Raw genomic sequence first — 17999 nt, 5'->3', positions numbered from 1 at the left:
ACCATTCTCTCTAGGTATAATAATTTGTTTCTGAAAGTCAATTTTTCAATTTAATCCATTTCAACAGATGGTACGGTTAAAGTAAATTGAAATGAAAATGATTTTATAATAGTATTTAACACACTCTATTAAAATATGTTAAATGGAAGGAATAGAAAGATTTTTTAATTGCCTAGAAATTAATAAAAGATTAACTATATCAGAGAAAATTTATCAACTTCACGTATTTTTTGTTAATTTGTAAAGAAGAAAAAATAAACAATAACCAAATGTAGAATACTTAAGTAAAACATTGAATCATATTAATTATTTCAAAAGGTAGTTCAATTTTTTTACATCAAAATTAATATAGTGTGAAAGATTTATGATCTGTAATTTGTTCATTTTCCACTTCTTGATCCAAGGTATCAAAGCGATACGATTGAGTTATTGATTAAAAAGTAAGACTATAAAATCAATTTGTCGTAGAATTCAAAAAATTTCAGATACATAACTTATATAGAATTTAAAAAAAATGTCTTAGATCACATAAAGAAAAAAAAAACATAGGGGAAAGTGCCTATGCTTTGCACGGTCACAAGCTTTTTTCCTCTGTTTTTCAAAAAATATGACTCATGGCATCGATACTTTAAAAACCAGAGAGGAGTCTCCTTTTTTAAAATATATTGCGGAGTCACATTTATTCAGAAACATACACTGAGAGGAATCCGAAAAAGTCAATGATTGATCCGAAATCGGTGTAAATATTACCCTTTTTAGGTGTATTATGGGTTAAAGTTACCCTTCTTTCACGTTGATTTTACATTTAAAAGGTGTAAAATTAACATTAAAAAATGTTGATATATTTTTACACCCAAAAAGTGTTAAAGTTATGACGAAAAAAAGTTAATCGCAGCCTCTTTTTTTCTCAGTGTACGAAAAAATTAATCAATTTGAAGCTTGGAAGCGTGCAAAGTATGGGTACTTTCCCCTATACGCAAAATCAACTTCAATTTAAAATTCTTTAACAATAAATTAATACAATAATCTATATATGTGAACATCTTAGAAATAGAAATACATAAAAGAAATAGTAAAAAAAAATAAGAAGTCTGATGGTGCAATAGAAAATTCATATTAAACAATAAAATTCCATTCTATTTCTTCGATCTTGAGAAAAACACACAAAGATAGAACGAACTTATTATATTGGATAGCAAAGTAAAAACATCCCATGGTGATAGAAAGAATTTCTTCAATTTTTCTAATAAAACCTGTCATATTGGAAATAATTGAATGACGCTCCACTAGCTTCCCAATTATTGCCATCGATTTCATTCCCAAGTTAAAACCTCAGTCATTCCTTGATCAATTTTATTTTTCCTGCCCAGACACCAATTTCATTTCTCATATATAACAATTATTTTCAATTTTTTCCCCTTTACATGAATCATCAATTCTCACTAAACACTTAATGTTTCTCTTTAAAAATTATCTATTCGTGTTAATACTATTTTTTTTCGTCTTTCATTTCGTTCGACTTTTCCCGCTTGTGGAATTTCATTTTAACATTCAATTTACTGTGCATGACGATTCGCAGTATTGCTCGATTTACAAGATAGACCACTTGAGAAAATAAAAAAAAACTCCCTGTTTTTCCTCTGAATGAGAAAAGTTGGGTGGAAAAATCATGCATTTTCAACGATTTTCAATTGACTCTGCTCTTTATATGCACTTATAGCACAAGCTCTTATATAGCTGTAAGCCTTTTATTGTTCTTTATTTTAAAAATGTGGTGAAAAAATTAAACCAAAGTTCATTTAGGATAGGAACCGGGCTTACCGCTAGGAACTTAATCACTAGAATTACCATATTCCAAAATCCGGTTCTGATTCTCCTAAATTGGTATTATTACTTGTAATACTTCTACTGAATCTCATATGTCTCCATCAGGCCTAATAATAAATAATAATAATAATAATAAATTAGGTTCTAGTTCTATGCAGGAGACTAATTTTTCGAAAAGAATGCATTATACTGTCCAAAATACAGTACCATTCAAAACATTAAATACACCTTTTCGTAAGTTTAAAAACACCTGGTTTGGACCGGAAAAACGCTGTAATATCCAGTTCTATTGACTGAAATAGTTTCATATATAAACCTAAGAACAGTTTTAAACAAAATTTGAGAAAATGCATGGGCTAAAAAATTATAATTTGAGGATCAGTCAAAAATGAGCTTTTTGGACAAAAATGCAAAAGTAGCCCCACATTCTAAAACTGATCTAATCTTTTAATAATCATTTAATAAAAGCTAAATACTATTAGTAAATATTACTAAGAGTCAAAAAAACTGAAAATTATGCCGAGGGAATATTTTTGGTATGGATTGTAGTCGGTTTCCGGTGTGATCTGTTCTAAAAAGGGTTTCTTCTTTAAATATTAAAATTTCCAGCCCAAATTCTACTTTTTCATATTTTTTTTTTAAATTATTTTTCAAATTACTTCTTATTATTGTATCATTTTCATTTCTTTTACGTTTTTCATTTCTAATTTAGACAATTTACATATGTTAATAACGTAATATAATGCATCGCCTACGCCTAACAACTCCGGGAGCATGGAAGAAGCATCCACACTGCGGTGAAGGAGCCCCTGGGCGGAATACAATGGACTTAGCAGATTCTTCCAACACGGGATATGGACATTGTAAAAATGATTACCTTTGTAATGAATATATTTCGATACGATTAATAATAATAATTTCTTTTACTTCTTTATTTTATTTAAAAAACATGAATAAAATCATCAAATTCAGTTCTCCTCGAAGAATCCTCCTTTATCTTTGATAAGCACCTCACATATTCGGGGTATTCTGTTGATCAATTTCTCCAAAATGTCAGAAGGAACCTCTGCCCACGTATCCGGAAGTGCTTCCACCAAGATTGGAACTGATGTCGGCGCCTTCTATCGAACCTTCTGGTCGAGAGAATTTCAATGGGATTACAATCGGGTGATTGGGGTGGCCAATGCATGTAGTTAAGACCATGCGTTTCTCTTTCTCAAGAAGGAGACCTCTAGAAAGCTTTGAGGAATGCTTGGGGTCGTTATCCTCTTGAAAAACAAGCCCATGTCCAATAAGCCGAATGCATTGGCCAACCCTAGTCACCCGATTGTGGCCTCATTGCAATCCTTTGGGATTTTCTCGACCAGAAGGTTCGAGAGAAGGCACCGACATCAGTTCCAATCTTGGTGGAAGCACTTCAGAATGCGTGGGCAGAGTTTCCTTCTGACATTTTAGAGAAATTGATCAACAGAATGCCCCGAATCTGTGAGGCGCTTATCAAAGATAAAGGAGGATTCTCCGAGGTGCACTGAATTTGATGATTTTATTCATGTTTTTTAAATAAAATAATGAAGCAAGAGAAATGAAAATTAGACAATAATAAGAAGTAATTTTATTATTATTTTTATTTATTTTATTATTTATTTAAAATTGTTACATTGTACGATACCCACGTAACCTCCTACACAGGAAGTCAAGCGTTTCTTTGGTAGACTATATGCCGCACATTGCTTTTAAGAGTTCTCCGACAACGTCATTTATTCATCAGTTCGGAGTGAGTAATTTCAGGATGACAGAGGAAGTCACTTTCGGATGCTCTCCAAGTTTGAGGGAATTTAAGACTTCAAAAAGCCCATGACCGTACAAGAATTACAGAATATTCAGTAGGTTTAAGTTCAGTTATGGTCTCAGATACTCGATGTCTGTATTGCATTTTTGCCCAGTCATTTTTAAAGACCGTATAATTGAGTTAAGAACACATTACTAAATAAAACATGTATTTTAATACGATTTTGAAAATAACTCCAATCGTTTCTTTTATTTCTTAGTTAACAACCAGGTTAATTTGGAAGCATTCCAAATAAAAAAAAAAACATTTTGCATGAAACCTAGTCAATCTTTTTTAAAGTTTAAATTTTTCAAAGCCAAACCCCTATTGGTCATATTTCACAACGAATATAGAGTAATTTTATGATTCATTTTAGAATGTCTTCAAAGTTCAAACAAATTTCAATCTGCTTTACTTCAATTGGTAAAGAACTGATAATAGATTTTTTAATCGAAATTTCCATTATACAACTTCTATCTTATTTTGAGGCTTTGAGATTATTTGGAAAGTGATATAAATCCGTTAAGAAACGATAAAGACTAAAAATTGTTTCTCTTTTTGTTTAATTTTATCAATATGTACAATTCATCAGACATGATAATACATCATTAATCACAATAATAATGATAGATTTGTCTACAAATTTGATGAATTTGTGATGAAACTGTAGTAATTTTAATTAAAAATTAATAGGAACAACAATTACGATATAAAGGAATCATTTAAGAAACAAAAGTATCATAAAAGGAAAATTTGACATTTTTACCACAATCATCAATTTGTAAACACAATTTGAGGTCAGTTCGACAGAATTGATTAATGATCCGTGCCAGAATTACTTGGATAAATTAAACAAAACGGACAAGATGAGTGTTTTTGGAGACGCCAATGATAATGAAGGAAGAAACACTAAAGTCATTTTCCAAGATGCATAAAATATTCAGTGGGAAGAGTTCCGGAAAAAGTATGAAAACTCTCAAATGCGGAATAAAACTTCATTGTCTTCCGCTAAGAACTTTATCTTTCCTTCTGAATCGCGACATGAAACATGACAAAGTGCGTTAATCATTCGGTAGACAACAAAAATGGTCTATGTAGGTCAGGTTCATGACATGTATTTTTATTTTTAACACTTTTATACTCCATCAATTGGCAACGAAAAAAGAAACGCAAGTCTAAACCAATGAGAAGAAATAATAATGAAGACAAATATAAATGGTTAAAAAGAACTCTCCTCTTTTTAGCTGACAAAAAGGAGTTATAATCTCCTCAAGTATTCTTAAGTAATATTAACATCTTGAATTTCTCCCAACTCTTCTTCAGACCATGAAATAAGGAAAAAAAAATCTTTATGTGATTTGTGTGGCATATTTTGATACTGGCATCTAATAGTATAGCAAAAATGTGAAGAGTCTTCTTGCTAAAAATAGGAAAATCGTCGAGACGCAAGAATGAAAAAACGCGGAAGACAATCACCTGCCTTTGCCACCTTTTCTCTCGTCCACTCCCATCTAGATTTTTAATTTAACTATTCACTATATACTCTCAAGAGGTTTTTCACTTTTAAAAATCTATTTCTAAACTTTTTTTATGAGAGAAACTTAAGAATATTATTAGCAACAAGTCATAATATGACATCATGAGAAAATTTTCTAAAAAAAAATATCTTAGAAATTTGATGTAAAAAAAATCATTTTACATATTCAATGTCAATTGGAAATTGGAAGCCTCAATCAGCTGAAAAAGTCTCAGCTGTTCGAGACACATATATTGCTCAGGCAAAAATTGCATAATATCAGATCATGCGTTTTGCAATTGTGCCCAGAGGAAGAAGTTTAGAGAAGATATATGTAGACCCAAAAATAAAAATGTCATCTATTGAGGTGGCCCACAAACATCTGTTGAATTAAAAGAACTTACATTTTCATGCTTAAAGAAGCACAGCATTTTGAGCTCCCGAAAAACACGTTTGGATGAAACCAGCGATTGAAAGACATTCGGTAGCTTCTTGAGAGCCACTCGACGACCATCTCGTGGATCTGTGACAGCCCTGAAAAATAATAAGAATAAAGATATAAAATTATAAGTAACAAATATTATAATACTATTAAATATATCGATTTAAGAATGAAATTAATAATTTTCTCACTTTGCACTTTATAAGTAAATTCTTCCACCCTTGAGCTATATATAGAGGCATGAAGTCAAACACACCCTCATCTACATATATATGTCATATTTATAGATCATTTGCTATTCCTTTTTGCGGAAAAACAACTTCATCCTTTCCTATCTCTTTCACAACTTATATGACTGAATTTGAAAATGCACCTTACGAAAAAGATAATGAAAATTGTGTCCAGATTTATTAAAATTTCAATAAATCGAAGTTTGTAATATCAGAAAAGTCTTTAAAAAGTCATGAAAATCCTAAATGCTTTAACATAAAAGTTGGAAGTGTAAGGGGTCGTATTTTGGTAGAATTTTGGAAATTTGAAGTATCGAGCTTTTTGACGTTACGCTCTTTGTCAGTCTCTCCGTCCGGCTATCGCTAGCTCTAGAGGCCAAACGGTTAGAGATAGAGGCTTGGGACCTTCAGAGGACCCCTCCATAAGTCGACCTAATGTCCATGCCGTCATTGGGTCCCGGTCAAAATCCCGAAAGCCAAAATCCCGAAGGCCGAAATCCCGAACGCCAAAATCCCGAAAGCCAAAATACCGAATGGGCCAAAATCCTGAAAGTCAAAATCCCGAATTCTTAAAAGTGTCATAGCTACTCCCACGATTGCACTTGCGCTTGCTGGAGGCAAAGGGAAATCTTCTGTGTCTTGGGAAATTATTCTATATAATTTCATCCCTTTCACGATTTTGAACATTCGGGATTTTGGCTTTCAGGATTTTGGCTTTCGGGATTTTGGTTTTCGGGATTTTGGCTGCCACCGCCCCTCATTACTAGAATTACCCCAGATATGATTACCCAGGCGTACATTTCATCCATATAAGAAAATACCGTTGAATCATTCCTAGTAACGGTTTTTCAAGGTTAAAGGTTGAAATGGCTCTAGATAAAGCATTTATCAACCGAATTGAATCATGTTTGGGATCGTTTGAAAGGTCTTGGAATTTCTGACAAGTCTAAACCGGTTCCAATCGCCTATGAACCGGTTCATAATTAATAACTAATTTTTATCCAAAGCTCAATTCTATTCCTCCTAAGCTATTTTGAGCTCTTTTGAATAATTTATGAATCAGTGTAAGTCGGTTGTGAATCGGTAAACGATAAATCATGCCAAAATACTTTTGAGGTAAAACATCTAAATCACGAGTTCGAGCATTTCTCAAATCACGGAACGCTTTGCTATCCCTTCATTATATAAATATTTATATATTTATTAAATTTGTTAGAGAATCTTCGCACAAATTTTCTGTATTCAGATTAAGAAACAGCCAAGATGTGAAGATAGCTAAAAATAAGAAGAGCATAAAAATTGAAGTAAAAACCGAGGAAGAGCTTAAATTGTAATCTAAATCAGTAATAATTTCTAATAAAATGAAAAATAATACTGTTAAGTAAATTACAATTTCCTAGTTTTTTTTCTACACCATTTTTCCTCTTGTCGCTTTTTCTTTGATACATTTCGCTGATAACCCAGAAAGTCAGAAAAAAGCAAAAAAAAATTAACAAAAGTGGAGGACATGACCCAATTTAACTCTTTGTCATCAACACCAATTTGTTCAGCAATTATTTTAGCCTTTCCTCAGGTTTCTTCTATGTTGCCACAGATTAGTTTTCTTTCATATTTCCCACTCTAAATTTCGGCATGTATATATCGTGGTAAAATAAAGTTCATTTTCAATTGTCTGCCCTGAATTATACAGATGAAATAGTCGGCGATGAAGAAGAGCCTCTTGTGAAGTTGAATTAATCACACACTTTTAATTAAACAAGAAAATACAACAAACATTCGCCTGAAAGCGAAAAGTTGTAGCATTTCTTGCACCAGTCTTTATTGTAGCACGAGATGGAAAACACTTTCAATAATTCTCACTTAAGCAATTGAAGAAACAATAATGCAAAATTACCTGAAAATGCAGTTAAAAGAGTTAAAAGATTTTGCTGTGTATTTGCTGATACTTTTTTCCATCATCACTTTCTCTTTGTCTACTCCATATTAAATTATAAAAAAATCTTGCCATCACAGCCGAGGAATTAAAAAAAAAGCTCTGTTGTGTTGTTAATTAATTAAACGTTATATACAAAAAAAAAAAGAAATTTCTTGTGTGAATAATTCTTAAAAAATTTCGACATTGATTAATGCAACAATTTTTTTTGATAGACCACAAAAATGCAACCCCAAAGAAAAATGTTCTCACATTGATCGAAAGAAAGAATCCAACAATTTTTTTTTCTACAGTAATGTAAAAGACTAAAAAGGAATTACTCATGGTAAAATGTTGAGAACCACGAGAATATTTTGGATGACAAGAGAATAAATTTAAAGAGAAAAAGTGTTCAAAAGAGACAATGGGCGATATTCCACAGAAATACAGAGTGGTACATTCTACTGATTCATTGAATTTTGATATAAACTTAATTTACTTATGCCCTAGACACACTTACGACTTAAGCCGAGAGACGGGTTAACGTAATTATAATCAAAATAATGATAAGATTACATTTCCATCGGCTTCTGACTAATCTGTCTCTTGGTTTAAGCCAAGAAACGGCTTAGTTTGGGAAACTGATGGAAGTTTAGTCTAATTATTATTTGGATTGTAATTACGTTAAGCCGTCTCTCGACTTAAGAGGTAAATGTGTCTAGGGCATTAGGCAATATTTTGATAAAATTGCTCAATAAAAATAAAATTTCGTGGGGACAGAATGGAAATCATAATTGGAACAGATCTAAAAAAGTAATTGAGCTGTATCAAATTCAGAATCTTGATCGGATAAATAGGGAAAACTGGGGCACCATCAAACACTGCGATTTTTAATCGGATATTCGACTTCAGAGGATAAGACCTATAGGAATTTATAGGCACTATTGGGATGCTTGTCCACTGAAGGAATGGTCGAGATAGTCCAAGTAGTTTAGAAATAAAAATTAGTGTTTGGTGGTACCCCGTGCTTGGTGGTACCCCAGTTTCCCCTACATCTGGAAATCTAGAATTTTCATTTAATCATTTTGACATCTTCGAATTTTTCGAATTTGTAAATCTGATTTCTCATATTTAAAAGGATTAGTAATAATAATAAAACTTTAGTTTTTTACTAACCTTTTTATTCTACTTCTTTCCTAAAGATACAGCCCCATTTTGATACGAACATGAATAAAATAAATTAATAAATATCCAAAATGTATTTTGTACTAATCAAAAATGGTTCTTTTTTCAAAACCTTTCTAATGTTTTATTTAAAGCCCATATAGCTACTTTCGGTCACAATTCAATTGCTACACCCTATATAACGTCGAGCACTGCTAGGTCTTTTGCTGCTGAAGAATTTCAACAATTTCCTTACATCTTTTATATAGTGAAACAACGATACTTCTTCAGCATGTCATCACCTGAGAAATCTATGTATGAAACAAAAACTTATGACAGAAATTTCATCTCAGTATAAAGAAAATCACAGAAAAGAACGAAATAGCACCCTTAACTATACAAAAAGGAATCTTTAAATGATTCTCATTGGATAGAAGTGTCTGGTTGTCCACACACAATGATAAGCAATTCTTCAAAATGCTCCTTTTTCTGATGCACCACAATAGGTGAGACACACACAAAAGAACTAAAGCTTCCCCCCACAAAACTTTTCATTGGTGTAATATAGAAAAAACTATTTTTTCATTGAGGTTTTCATCATTTCCAATTTCAACTGTAAATTGTTCTTTTTATTTTTACTTCATCAAAAATAAACAAATAGCTTTATATTTTGTAAAGATTTTCACCGGTATAAATTTAGGATTTTTGTAACAAAACAACCAAAATAACAAAAAGAAAATATAGACATTTCCTTTTCGACAAAAAAATGAATAAAATATCGATTATAGTGACGACTGTCTTTATCATCGAATCACCGATAAAAGATTATTTACCTGAACCATCAAAGAATATGGAAGAACAAATTGAATAGACAAGGATCTTTATTTCTATTAAATATTAATGCAATTAACATGTCCCATGCTCATTTAATATTGATGGCAGTATCAAGAAGACCATCATTGTAAATATATACCTACATCCTACGACTTGATATTTAACTCAAACAATGACTTTTAAATGTATTATTAATTAATATCAAGTATTTTCGCAAAAATTAATCATTACCAAATTGTTAAGGATAAAAGTCACTGCGTGTGTTGCTAAAAGAAAGACATCCAATTGTTAATCTATCTAAATGTGAGAAATCCGATAATAATTTCCTACTCAATGAAAACAATAGTGATTTTTCTCACAGCAGGAAGACATCTTATAAGACGTATAAAAGTCTCATCAACTTTCACCCGACAAACACGCTTTTTTTTCGATTTATATTCACACGTTATAGTACTTTTTTATCACCGAAAACTCTTAATTACTAAATATTGGTTTCTTCAAAATCTTGTCTTTCAGTTCAGTATATAAATATTTGACCATACACCTGGATTTATCATTATCAATTTAACAGTAACAACAAGAGATTCAATAACTCTGGGACATTGCTGTCTAAATTACGTCTGATGATCATAAAACAATTAATTTAATTTTTAACATTTTAGAAAAATTTAAAATAAAAAGTTAAACTGATCATCAGATCAACGTTTAAAAAACACTTAAAAGATTTCCTTAATTTAGGTATTTTAATTGCAATTTTCAGACTAATTTTCACTTGTTGAGCATATTTATCACATGCCGAAATATTAATTAAAAATAATGAGAAAATACAAGATCAAAAACTGAATTCTGATAAATGTTGAACGATTTCTTTTTTGATTGCTGGAAAAATAAAAAAAGAAAGGATTCTAATGTCATTACCGTGTTTTACTGTCCCTACTTTTAGTATCACTAATTTTCTGAAATTTCTAAATTTACCTTAACACACTTACTCAATGAAACGAAAATTTTTCTCACAATCTTATCTTATATTTGTGAAAATATATAGTGAAATATCCCTTGAGAGCCAATTATCAATAAGGAAGAGACGGAAAAGAATAAAATGTTAAATACACGCTCCATGGCAAATTGAACACACAAAAATGCCAAACACGTGTCCCCCACTGATGTCACCATTAATCTAGCACGTGAATTATGGAAAATCTACCTATCTGGAGCATTCGCACACATTCTTTCCAGGAAAGATGAGAGAATAACTAGACAAATAATTCAGAATTTCCACGTGTTGATAGATTTTCTTCTGTCCTTTTTGTATCTCTCACAGAATACGCTTGCACTTATCATTCACTTTTCACGTAGAATATATGGATTACTAACAATTCTTATTCTATCAATAAACCGTAAAAGTAAGAATAATAGCTACACTTCTAAAGTAGAATAAATTAATGTCTCTGTAAATTGAAAAGTTCGTTATAATTATTTGCAAAAAAATAACAATAAAAATTAATTAAGAAAAATCTGTCTAATAATTAATTATTCACTGAGAAAATTTCTATTTAATACTTTCTCTAACATCTTAACCAAGCTATACGAGAAAACAATACAAATTGCAGTTTTGCTCTTCTCTAATTCATTATATTGTGCTAAATATTATGTAAAAAAAAATAATATTAAAGTGTAGAAAAAATAGTGCAGATGAAATAGAAACCTTTTTCATAATTATTTAACAGCAATTCTAAGACTTAGAAATCTTTTTGTATACAATTGTACCAAAAGAAAATATACCGTACAAATTGACAAGCGTTGAGATGCTTTTTGGAGCGAAGAAAGTGCGCCAAAACTTCACGAAGCGACACTCATTTACCATATATAGCGGTTTGAGCGGTCTTATCAAAATAATGTGAGAGGTTTATTAATGACGGATTTTCTTGAATTAACATCTTTTCTTTTAAATAAATCCTTTCTAATAAGATCTTTTGAATCCACAATGGGGGAAAAGATAATGTGAATCGTCTTCATTCAACGAGGGGAAAATTACAAAAGAAAAGAAATAGAAAACATTCTCTTAATAATTCATTATAAGCAAGGTTAAGGTGAGAAGAAAAAAAATCGTCCATAAATTATTCAGGGAGATTTTGTAAATCTTTTTTTTTTCAGATTCCTAAACAACTAAATTATTCGAACCTGAGTTTTAAAATATTGGATGAAATTGACAAAACTATTCGTTAGTACATCGACTTTTGGTGCCTCATAACAATAATTTTATGCTAAATAAAAGTTAACCTTCTAGTGTAAGACACACATTTAATCATCACATTTGCACCAGAACGTCGCACTGTCGCACTTTAATTACACAGTCAAATATTTACTATAACGCACTATGCAGAAAAAGTTGTGTACCTGAATTGTGAACGTACCATGTGATATTCCACCCATAGTTGTGATTATGAAGAATTTTGTACACATAGGGGAAAGTACTCTTCCTTCTAACGTTCATACCTTCAAATAATGAAAATTTTCTTTTATTTTTCCTAAGAGACTTACACATTTTTATTAAATATTAGTTAGCTTATTATCAATTATTAATAATTTTGTGTAAGTATTTTAGGTAACATAAAGAAATTCACATTATTCGAAGGAATGAACGTTCGAAGGAAGAGTACTTTGTCCTATCAAGTTTTTTTTTAAGATAATAACAAAATTCAAAACAGCACACCTGTTTGCATTGATAAACTTTATATTTGGGGTCTCCTTTATTTTTTATTTTTTTTATTTTTTTTTATTTATTTTCTTTTAATTTAATTTATTTAAATACAGAAAAATCTACACCTAGAACATAAGAGAGGTCCTTAAATGTTCAATTCAAACTAATGGATAGTCAAACTAAATTACATAGATTTTCCATAATATAGATGAGAGATATCATTAATCAAATTCACTAACAAATATCTCATAAATTTTAAATTTCATTTTTTTTCTAAGTAATATAATATAAATATGGACAAGTTTCATTTTGAAATTTCTGCAGACCTCTTTAGTATTTAAATATCAAAGACAATTAAAAAAATAACATTTGAAATGCAAAAATATGATATAAATAAAAAGTAAAATACCCAACCAATGAACTTGGAATATTTACTTTTAAAATATTTGTCAATTTTTGTGAAAATGATAATCTAATCATGATTAATCAGCAGTTATACGCTGGTACGATTTCTACAGAGAATGAAATGATAAAAGGGAGCTCAAAGACTATTAACGACAGAAAAATCGGCATTTTTTGGTAAGTGAAAACAAGATTTTAGCATTTCTTTTACGAATGTTTATAAGAATCCATGCAGTGATAAGGGTAACGAAACATCTTGTTACTTTTCTATGGCTATAATATTTTGGAAGATTTTTTTTCTGATAAAAAAACACCATTTGAATAAAATAGTTTTGAAAAAGATTTTTCTGCCCTAGAAGGTTGATGACTCGAATTAAAATTAAAGGCTAATGAAAAATATAACTGTCAGATTAGGATCTTTTGCTATTTTTAACTTTCCATTTTGAGTCATTTCTAACTCTGAATTCATAACCAACCATTCGATTCATTTTTTCTTTTTATAATACTATATTCACATCTCACATTCTTCGCGTTGATCACACATATAATTTTTATTGTACACCCTTCTCATCTGATGAGAAAGTCTCTCTAGCAAGTAACAAAAATAGATTTTCTCCGCCAGGAAATGGGGAAAAAAAGTACGGCATGAAAGAAACGTTAAATACTCAACTATGGGGCTTCAGTCAACTGGAGAAATTCCCAGAATAACTATTTTAGAATTACCCCACATGCAAGATTAACAATCATACCTAAGTATATTTTCATAATTTTTTCATGACAAATAATTTTTATTTTAACTATATAGTTTAATTAAAAAAATATTCTCATAAAAAAATTACCAATATACGGCTATTAATGCAAGGGTTTTTTTCAAAAATTCAACAACTTGAGTATATTTTAAGAATTCCTTTCACGTTCTCCAACCTCATTATCGATAAGCTTACTCGAATTGCTCACGTAAAGCCTTTAAAATTTCTTCTCAAAAGAAAGGTCAGTAGTTATATTCACTTTTTGTTGTATTAAAAACCTCACACTTTATACTTTTTAAATGTATTTTTATTTAAAATTTAAATTATATTTTTAGTACTTATGGGAGAGGATAAAATTGTGGAAATCAAGAAAAGTTCAGTGTGTCCGTCCATCTCTTGCTACATTCCATCGGACTTCAAGAGAATAAAACATCCAAAAAAGCAAAATTTTGAATATAAACTCGCATTAAAACTATCATATAAGTATATTGGGCGAGGTGATTCCTATGGTGTGATAAAGGCCAGAGAGGCTAGCGAAGGAAAATCAATAATCGAGACTTTATACCACTTTTCACCAGCTGGTGATCCAATTTGTTTGGTTTTACACAATTTTCTTTTCCACCTTTCGCGCATTTACATCTCAAGATACAAAAAATAGTGCTGGAAAGCATAAAAAAACGACAACAAACAGAAAAGTCTGAATGAGACATTCAATAGAAAGCGCACAAGCTGCAACAGTTTGGTATCGAATGTTAAGGTATTTTTTTGCCGAAAAACACCTGCTCATCCTTGAGGCTCACGAAACGAACCACTGCAGACGATGATTACCATTAATTGCATATGGTTCTTTTGTGTGAACGGAATGAACTCCCAAAAACTGGGGAGAAGACCACAGCAACAAAACCGTCAGCTGGCGGATGATCCAAAGTGGATACCAAGAACAGCCTCAAGAGAAAAAAAACACAAAAGACAAGATATTTGATATGTGAGTCTCAAGGAAATTGTATAGAAAAAAAACGTCCTATACAACTTTAAGAAGTCTTCCACGAAACAATTAATTAAGCCAAATCTGTATGAGAGTTTAATCGAATAGTATCAAATTTTTACACCACAACGATGTCTAAAAATCAGCATCATGTATTAACAATTTATTAAATAAAAAGTAAATTTTCTACATCTATTTAATTTTCATCGAACTGAATCCTGGTGAAATTTCAGCCATGAGTATGATATTGTCCAAAACTCTAAAAGCTTCTTCACTGCACTGAGAGACATTTGAAAAAGTCAAAATAACATTCCGGAAATGTTAATTTTACCCTGCAGATTGATCCGAAATCGGTGTAAATATTACCCTTTTTAGGTTTATTATGGGTTAAATTTACCTTTTTTCGTGCTAAATTTTACCCTCAAAAGGTGTAAAATTAACTTTAAAAAATATTGATATATTTTTACACCTGAAAAGTGTTAAAGTTATGACGAAACAAAGTTAATCGTAACCTCTTTTTTTTCTCAGTGTGAGAAAAAAAAGAGGGTGCGATTAACTTTTTTTCCTCATAACTTTAACACTTTTTAGATGTAAAAATATATCAACATTTTTTAATGTTAATTTTACACCTTTTTAAGGGTAAAATTAACACGAAAAAAGGTAACTTAAACCCCTAATACACCTAAAAAGGGTAATATTTACACCGATTTTGAATCAATACTGCAGGGTAAAATTAACATTTCCGGAATGTTATTTTAACTTTTTCGGATTTCTCTCAGTGTTGAATAACCAACTCATATGGAAGTGTAAAGAGATTTTGCAACTTCAATGGTTTGCCAAAAAATGTTTGAATAAAACCGCTAATATTCAGAAATTAGGAAATGTCAGAAAAATTATTTAAAAAAAAGTAGTTACAAAACATTTGTTACTATTACCATACATTGAATATGAAAAAAGGACGTGTAATAAAAGTTTACGAAAGCAAGGAGAACAAAAAAGGTCTTATCTTTCACTCAGTTTTCGAAAATAAAGAAATTTAAATTTAAAGATCACAAATTGAAATCTTAGACATTTTGGCCTTTATATCCAAAAACGACCTGGCTGTCGTTTAATCAATACACATGTTATTTAAAAGCAGTGTACTTAACTGGACAATTATCTCAGATGGACCCCTAATAAACAAAAAGAAAACAATAAAAGGATATTTTTATCTCTTTGTTACTGGTCTACACGTCAAATGAGTTAAGATAACTACTACCCGTCTTCAGCGGCTCTCCCCTACCCAAAAAAATTGATCTAGACATTTGAATTCCACTCCTAATCCTAATCTTCTTCGTTTCTTCGTGAATTTTATCAACGTTTTTAGCAAAGACACTTAAAAAAAACTTTAAACAAAAACCTGAAAACATGTAAAAACTGGTAGAGAATTAATTTATAGTGTTACGTATAATATTTTTGTAAAATTTTTCATCCATGTGTGTGTGTCACTTGATAAAATTCTTCTGAATTTTGGTAGCAATTTATGGACTCACCGCTAAAACGATGACCTTCGACATGAACTGAGAATATCTTCTCCTTTGTCTAGACATCCATTAAATATTTGTGGCAGACACTCCCGAGAAAGAGTCCGCAAAATGTTGAGCTAAAATGGTGTATTAAATTGTGGTTTGCGCTATCGAGGGATGGAATCGTCGTAACATGTATCTCCAACCCCAAATGATTGATTAATATATTGGATGCCATAGTGAATAAGCATAGAAAATTTTTATATGACACCAATCATTCATTCTGATTTTCCGCTATATACATATACTTGACAAAGTATTGGCGACAAATGGCGAAAGAGTACAATAAATAAAAATCAACTATCGCGCATTTGGTCACAATTTCCACAAGACAAAGAACATAGTAAGTATAAGCACAGTGCCAATGACAAAGTGATTCTCAGGAAACATTTTCTCACACCATCATCCTTCGTCTTCAATGTCACACGCATCTCATGCCTTTTATTCTGGAGAAAGAACCCGTGAACTACACCCTACCCCTCAGGAAACTCAATTGATAGAGCTCTCTTGAAAGCTCCATAAATTTTCATGCTCCTTTGCATGACACTTTTTCAATCATTTCACCAATGATTTCCCAACGTAAAGGACTTAGTATTTCTCGTAAATGTCACCTCTCTGACACTTTGAAATGTGTATGTAAATACCTTGTGCATGTCGTGTTAAGAGGATATAGTCTAATTTCACAAATTTTCATACCTGCAATGGTGTCTACAAAAACAAAAAGTAACAAAGAATTTCATACCAATTCACTGTAAATTTTAAAAATAAAAACCACATGCCTCTGGCACATCTTTTAGATCGAGTAAATTTCATGAAATCAAAATTCACGTTCTTGCTTTCTCAAAAGTTATTCATATTTCCATCTTACTCTTTTGCACTCGAAATTGGATTCAAATAAATTCTATTTGATATGGCGTTAAAAAAATTTGAAAAAGTCAGAAATGTGAATTTTGATTATGATTTTTTCTTGAGATTATTACAATATGCGCCAGATAAAAAATAAAATCGAAAAATCTGTCAAAACCGTATACGAGGTTGTAAAAATGTTCCTATTTAATGATAAGCAGGTAAGTGAATCATCTATCGACACTGAAATCGGCGGATTGTTATACGGGCATCAGACCTAAGGCTTAGCCAAATGCATTAACTGCTCTAATTTCTTATCAATCATGATTTTTTGGGAAAAGTTAACCTTGGATTGTATTATTAGAGATAAATAGCCTATTACGGTCTCTAAAAGTAATTAAATTGTACGCTATTTAGAATTTTGAGACCTACGGGAACTGAGCTAAACCTCAAGTCTGAACACCGCTTTACCCTAAAGAATTTTTTTAAACTTATTCGCAGTTTTATATAGATAAACATTAATTTATCGGGAGGGGCTACCATTTCAGATTTCTTCGGGATTTTAAAATCTTTCAAATAAATCCGTACTTGTCCTAAAGAATTATTCAACAAGTTCTTTGGATATGCTTAATATAACTTCAATAAGTTAAAAATTATGATCCAGGATTTTTTTTATAATCCAGGAAAGCACATTTATATGGAAAATTATTCTAATGGAAAACGGACTTTTGAAAGAAAATGAAGTTCATAGAGGTGCCCCTAAACTCTAAGTAGCTATCCCTAACAGTTTGGCCCAAGGTAACGCCTAGTAGTGGGACGAATAAGCACTGAAACATAATTTTTCTGAAATCGATTCGCAAAAATTAGCAAGGAAATGAGTTGTGAGAGTTGGAAGCTGGAAATTCCGAGCCTGGTGTTCGAACAATAAAAAGTAATACGGCGTCAATATTTTATTGATGTGAACCCCGGAATAATTCATATTTAGGTTACATGATTCA

The 17999-nt window shown here is 31.0% G+C and overlaps 1 protein-coding gene across 2 annotated transcripts in view; it reads right to left on the bottom strand.

The window, feature by feature from the left end:
* Positions 1-17999, bottom strand: part of LOC129801413 (serine/threonine-protein kinase NLK) — a 74136-nt gene that overhangs the window by 26002 nt on the left and 30135 nt on the right. For both annotated transcript variants that reach the window (XM_055846391.1, XM_055846390.1), the window contains exon 2: positions 5576-5705. In XM_055846391.1, the coding sequence (XP_055702366.1) occupies positions 5576-5705 (130 nt within the window). The remainder of the gene's footprint in view (positions 1-5575; positions 5706-17999) is intronic.

Source organism: Phlebotomus papatasi, chromosome 2 (genome assembly GCF_024763615.1).
Source record: "Phlebotomus papatasi isolate M1 chromosome 2, Ppap_2.1, whole genome shotgun sequence".
In the NCBI taxonomy this organism is placed as follows: Eukaryota; Metazoa; Arthropoda; class Insecta; order Diptera; family Psychodidae; genus Phlebotomus; species Phlebotomus papatasi.
The sequence above is the reverse complement of the archived record's forward strand: the minus strand, read 5'-3'. Positions and strand labels throughout refer to the sequence as shown.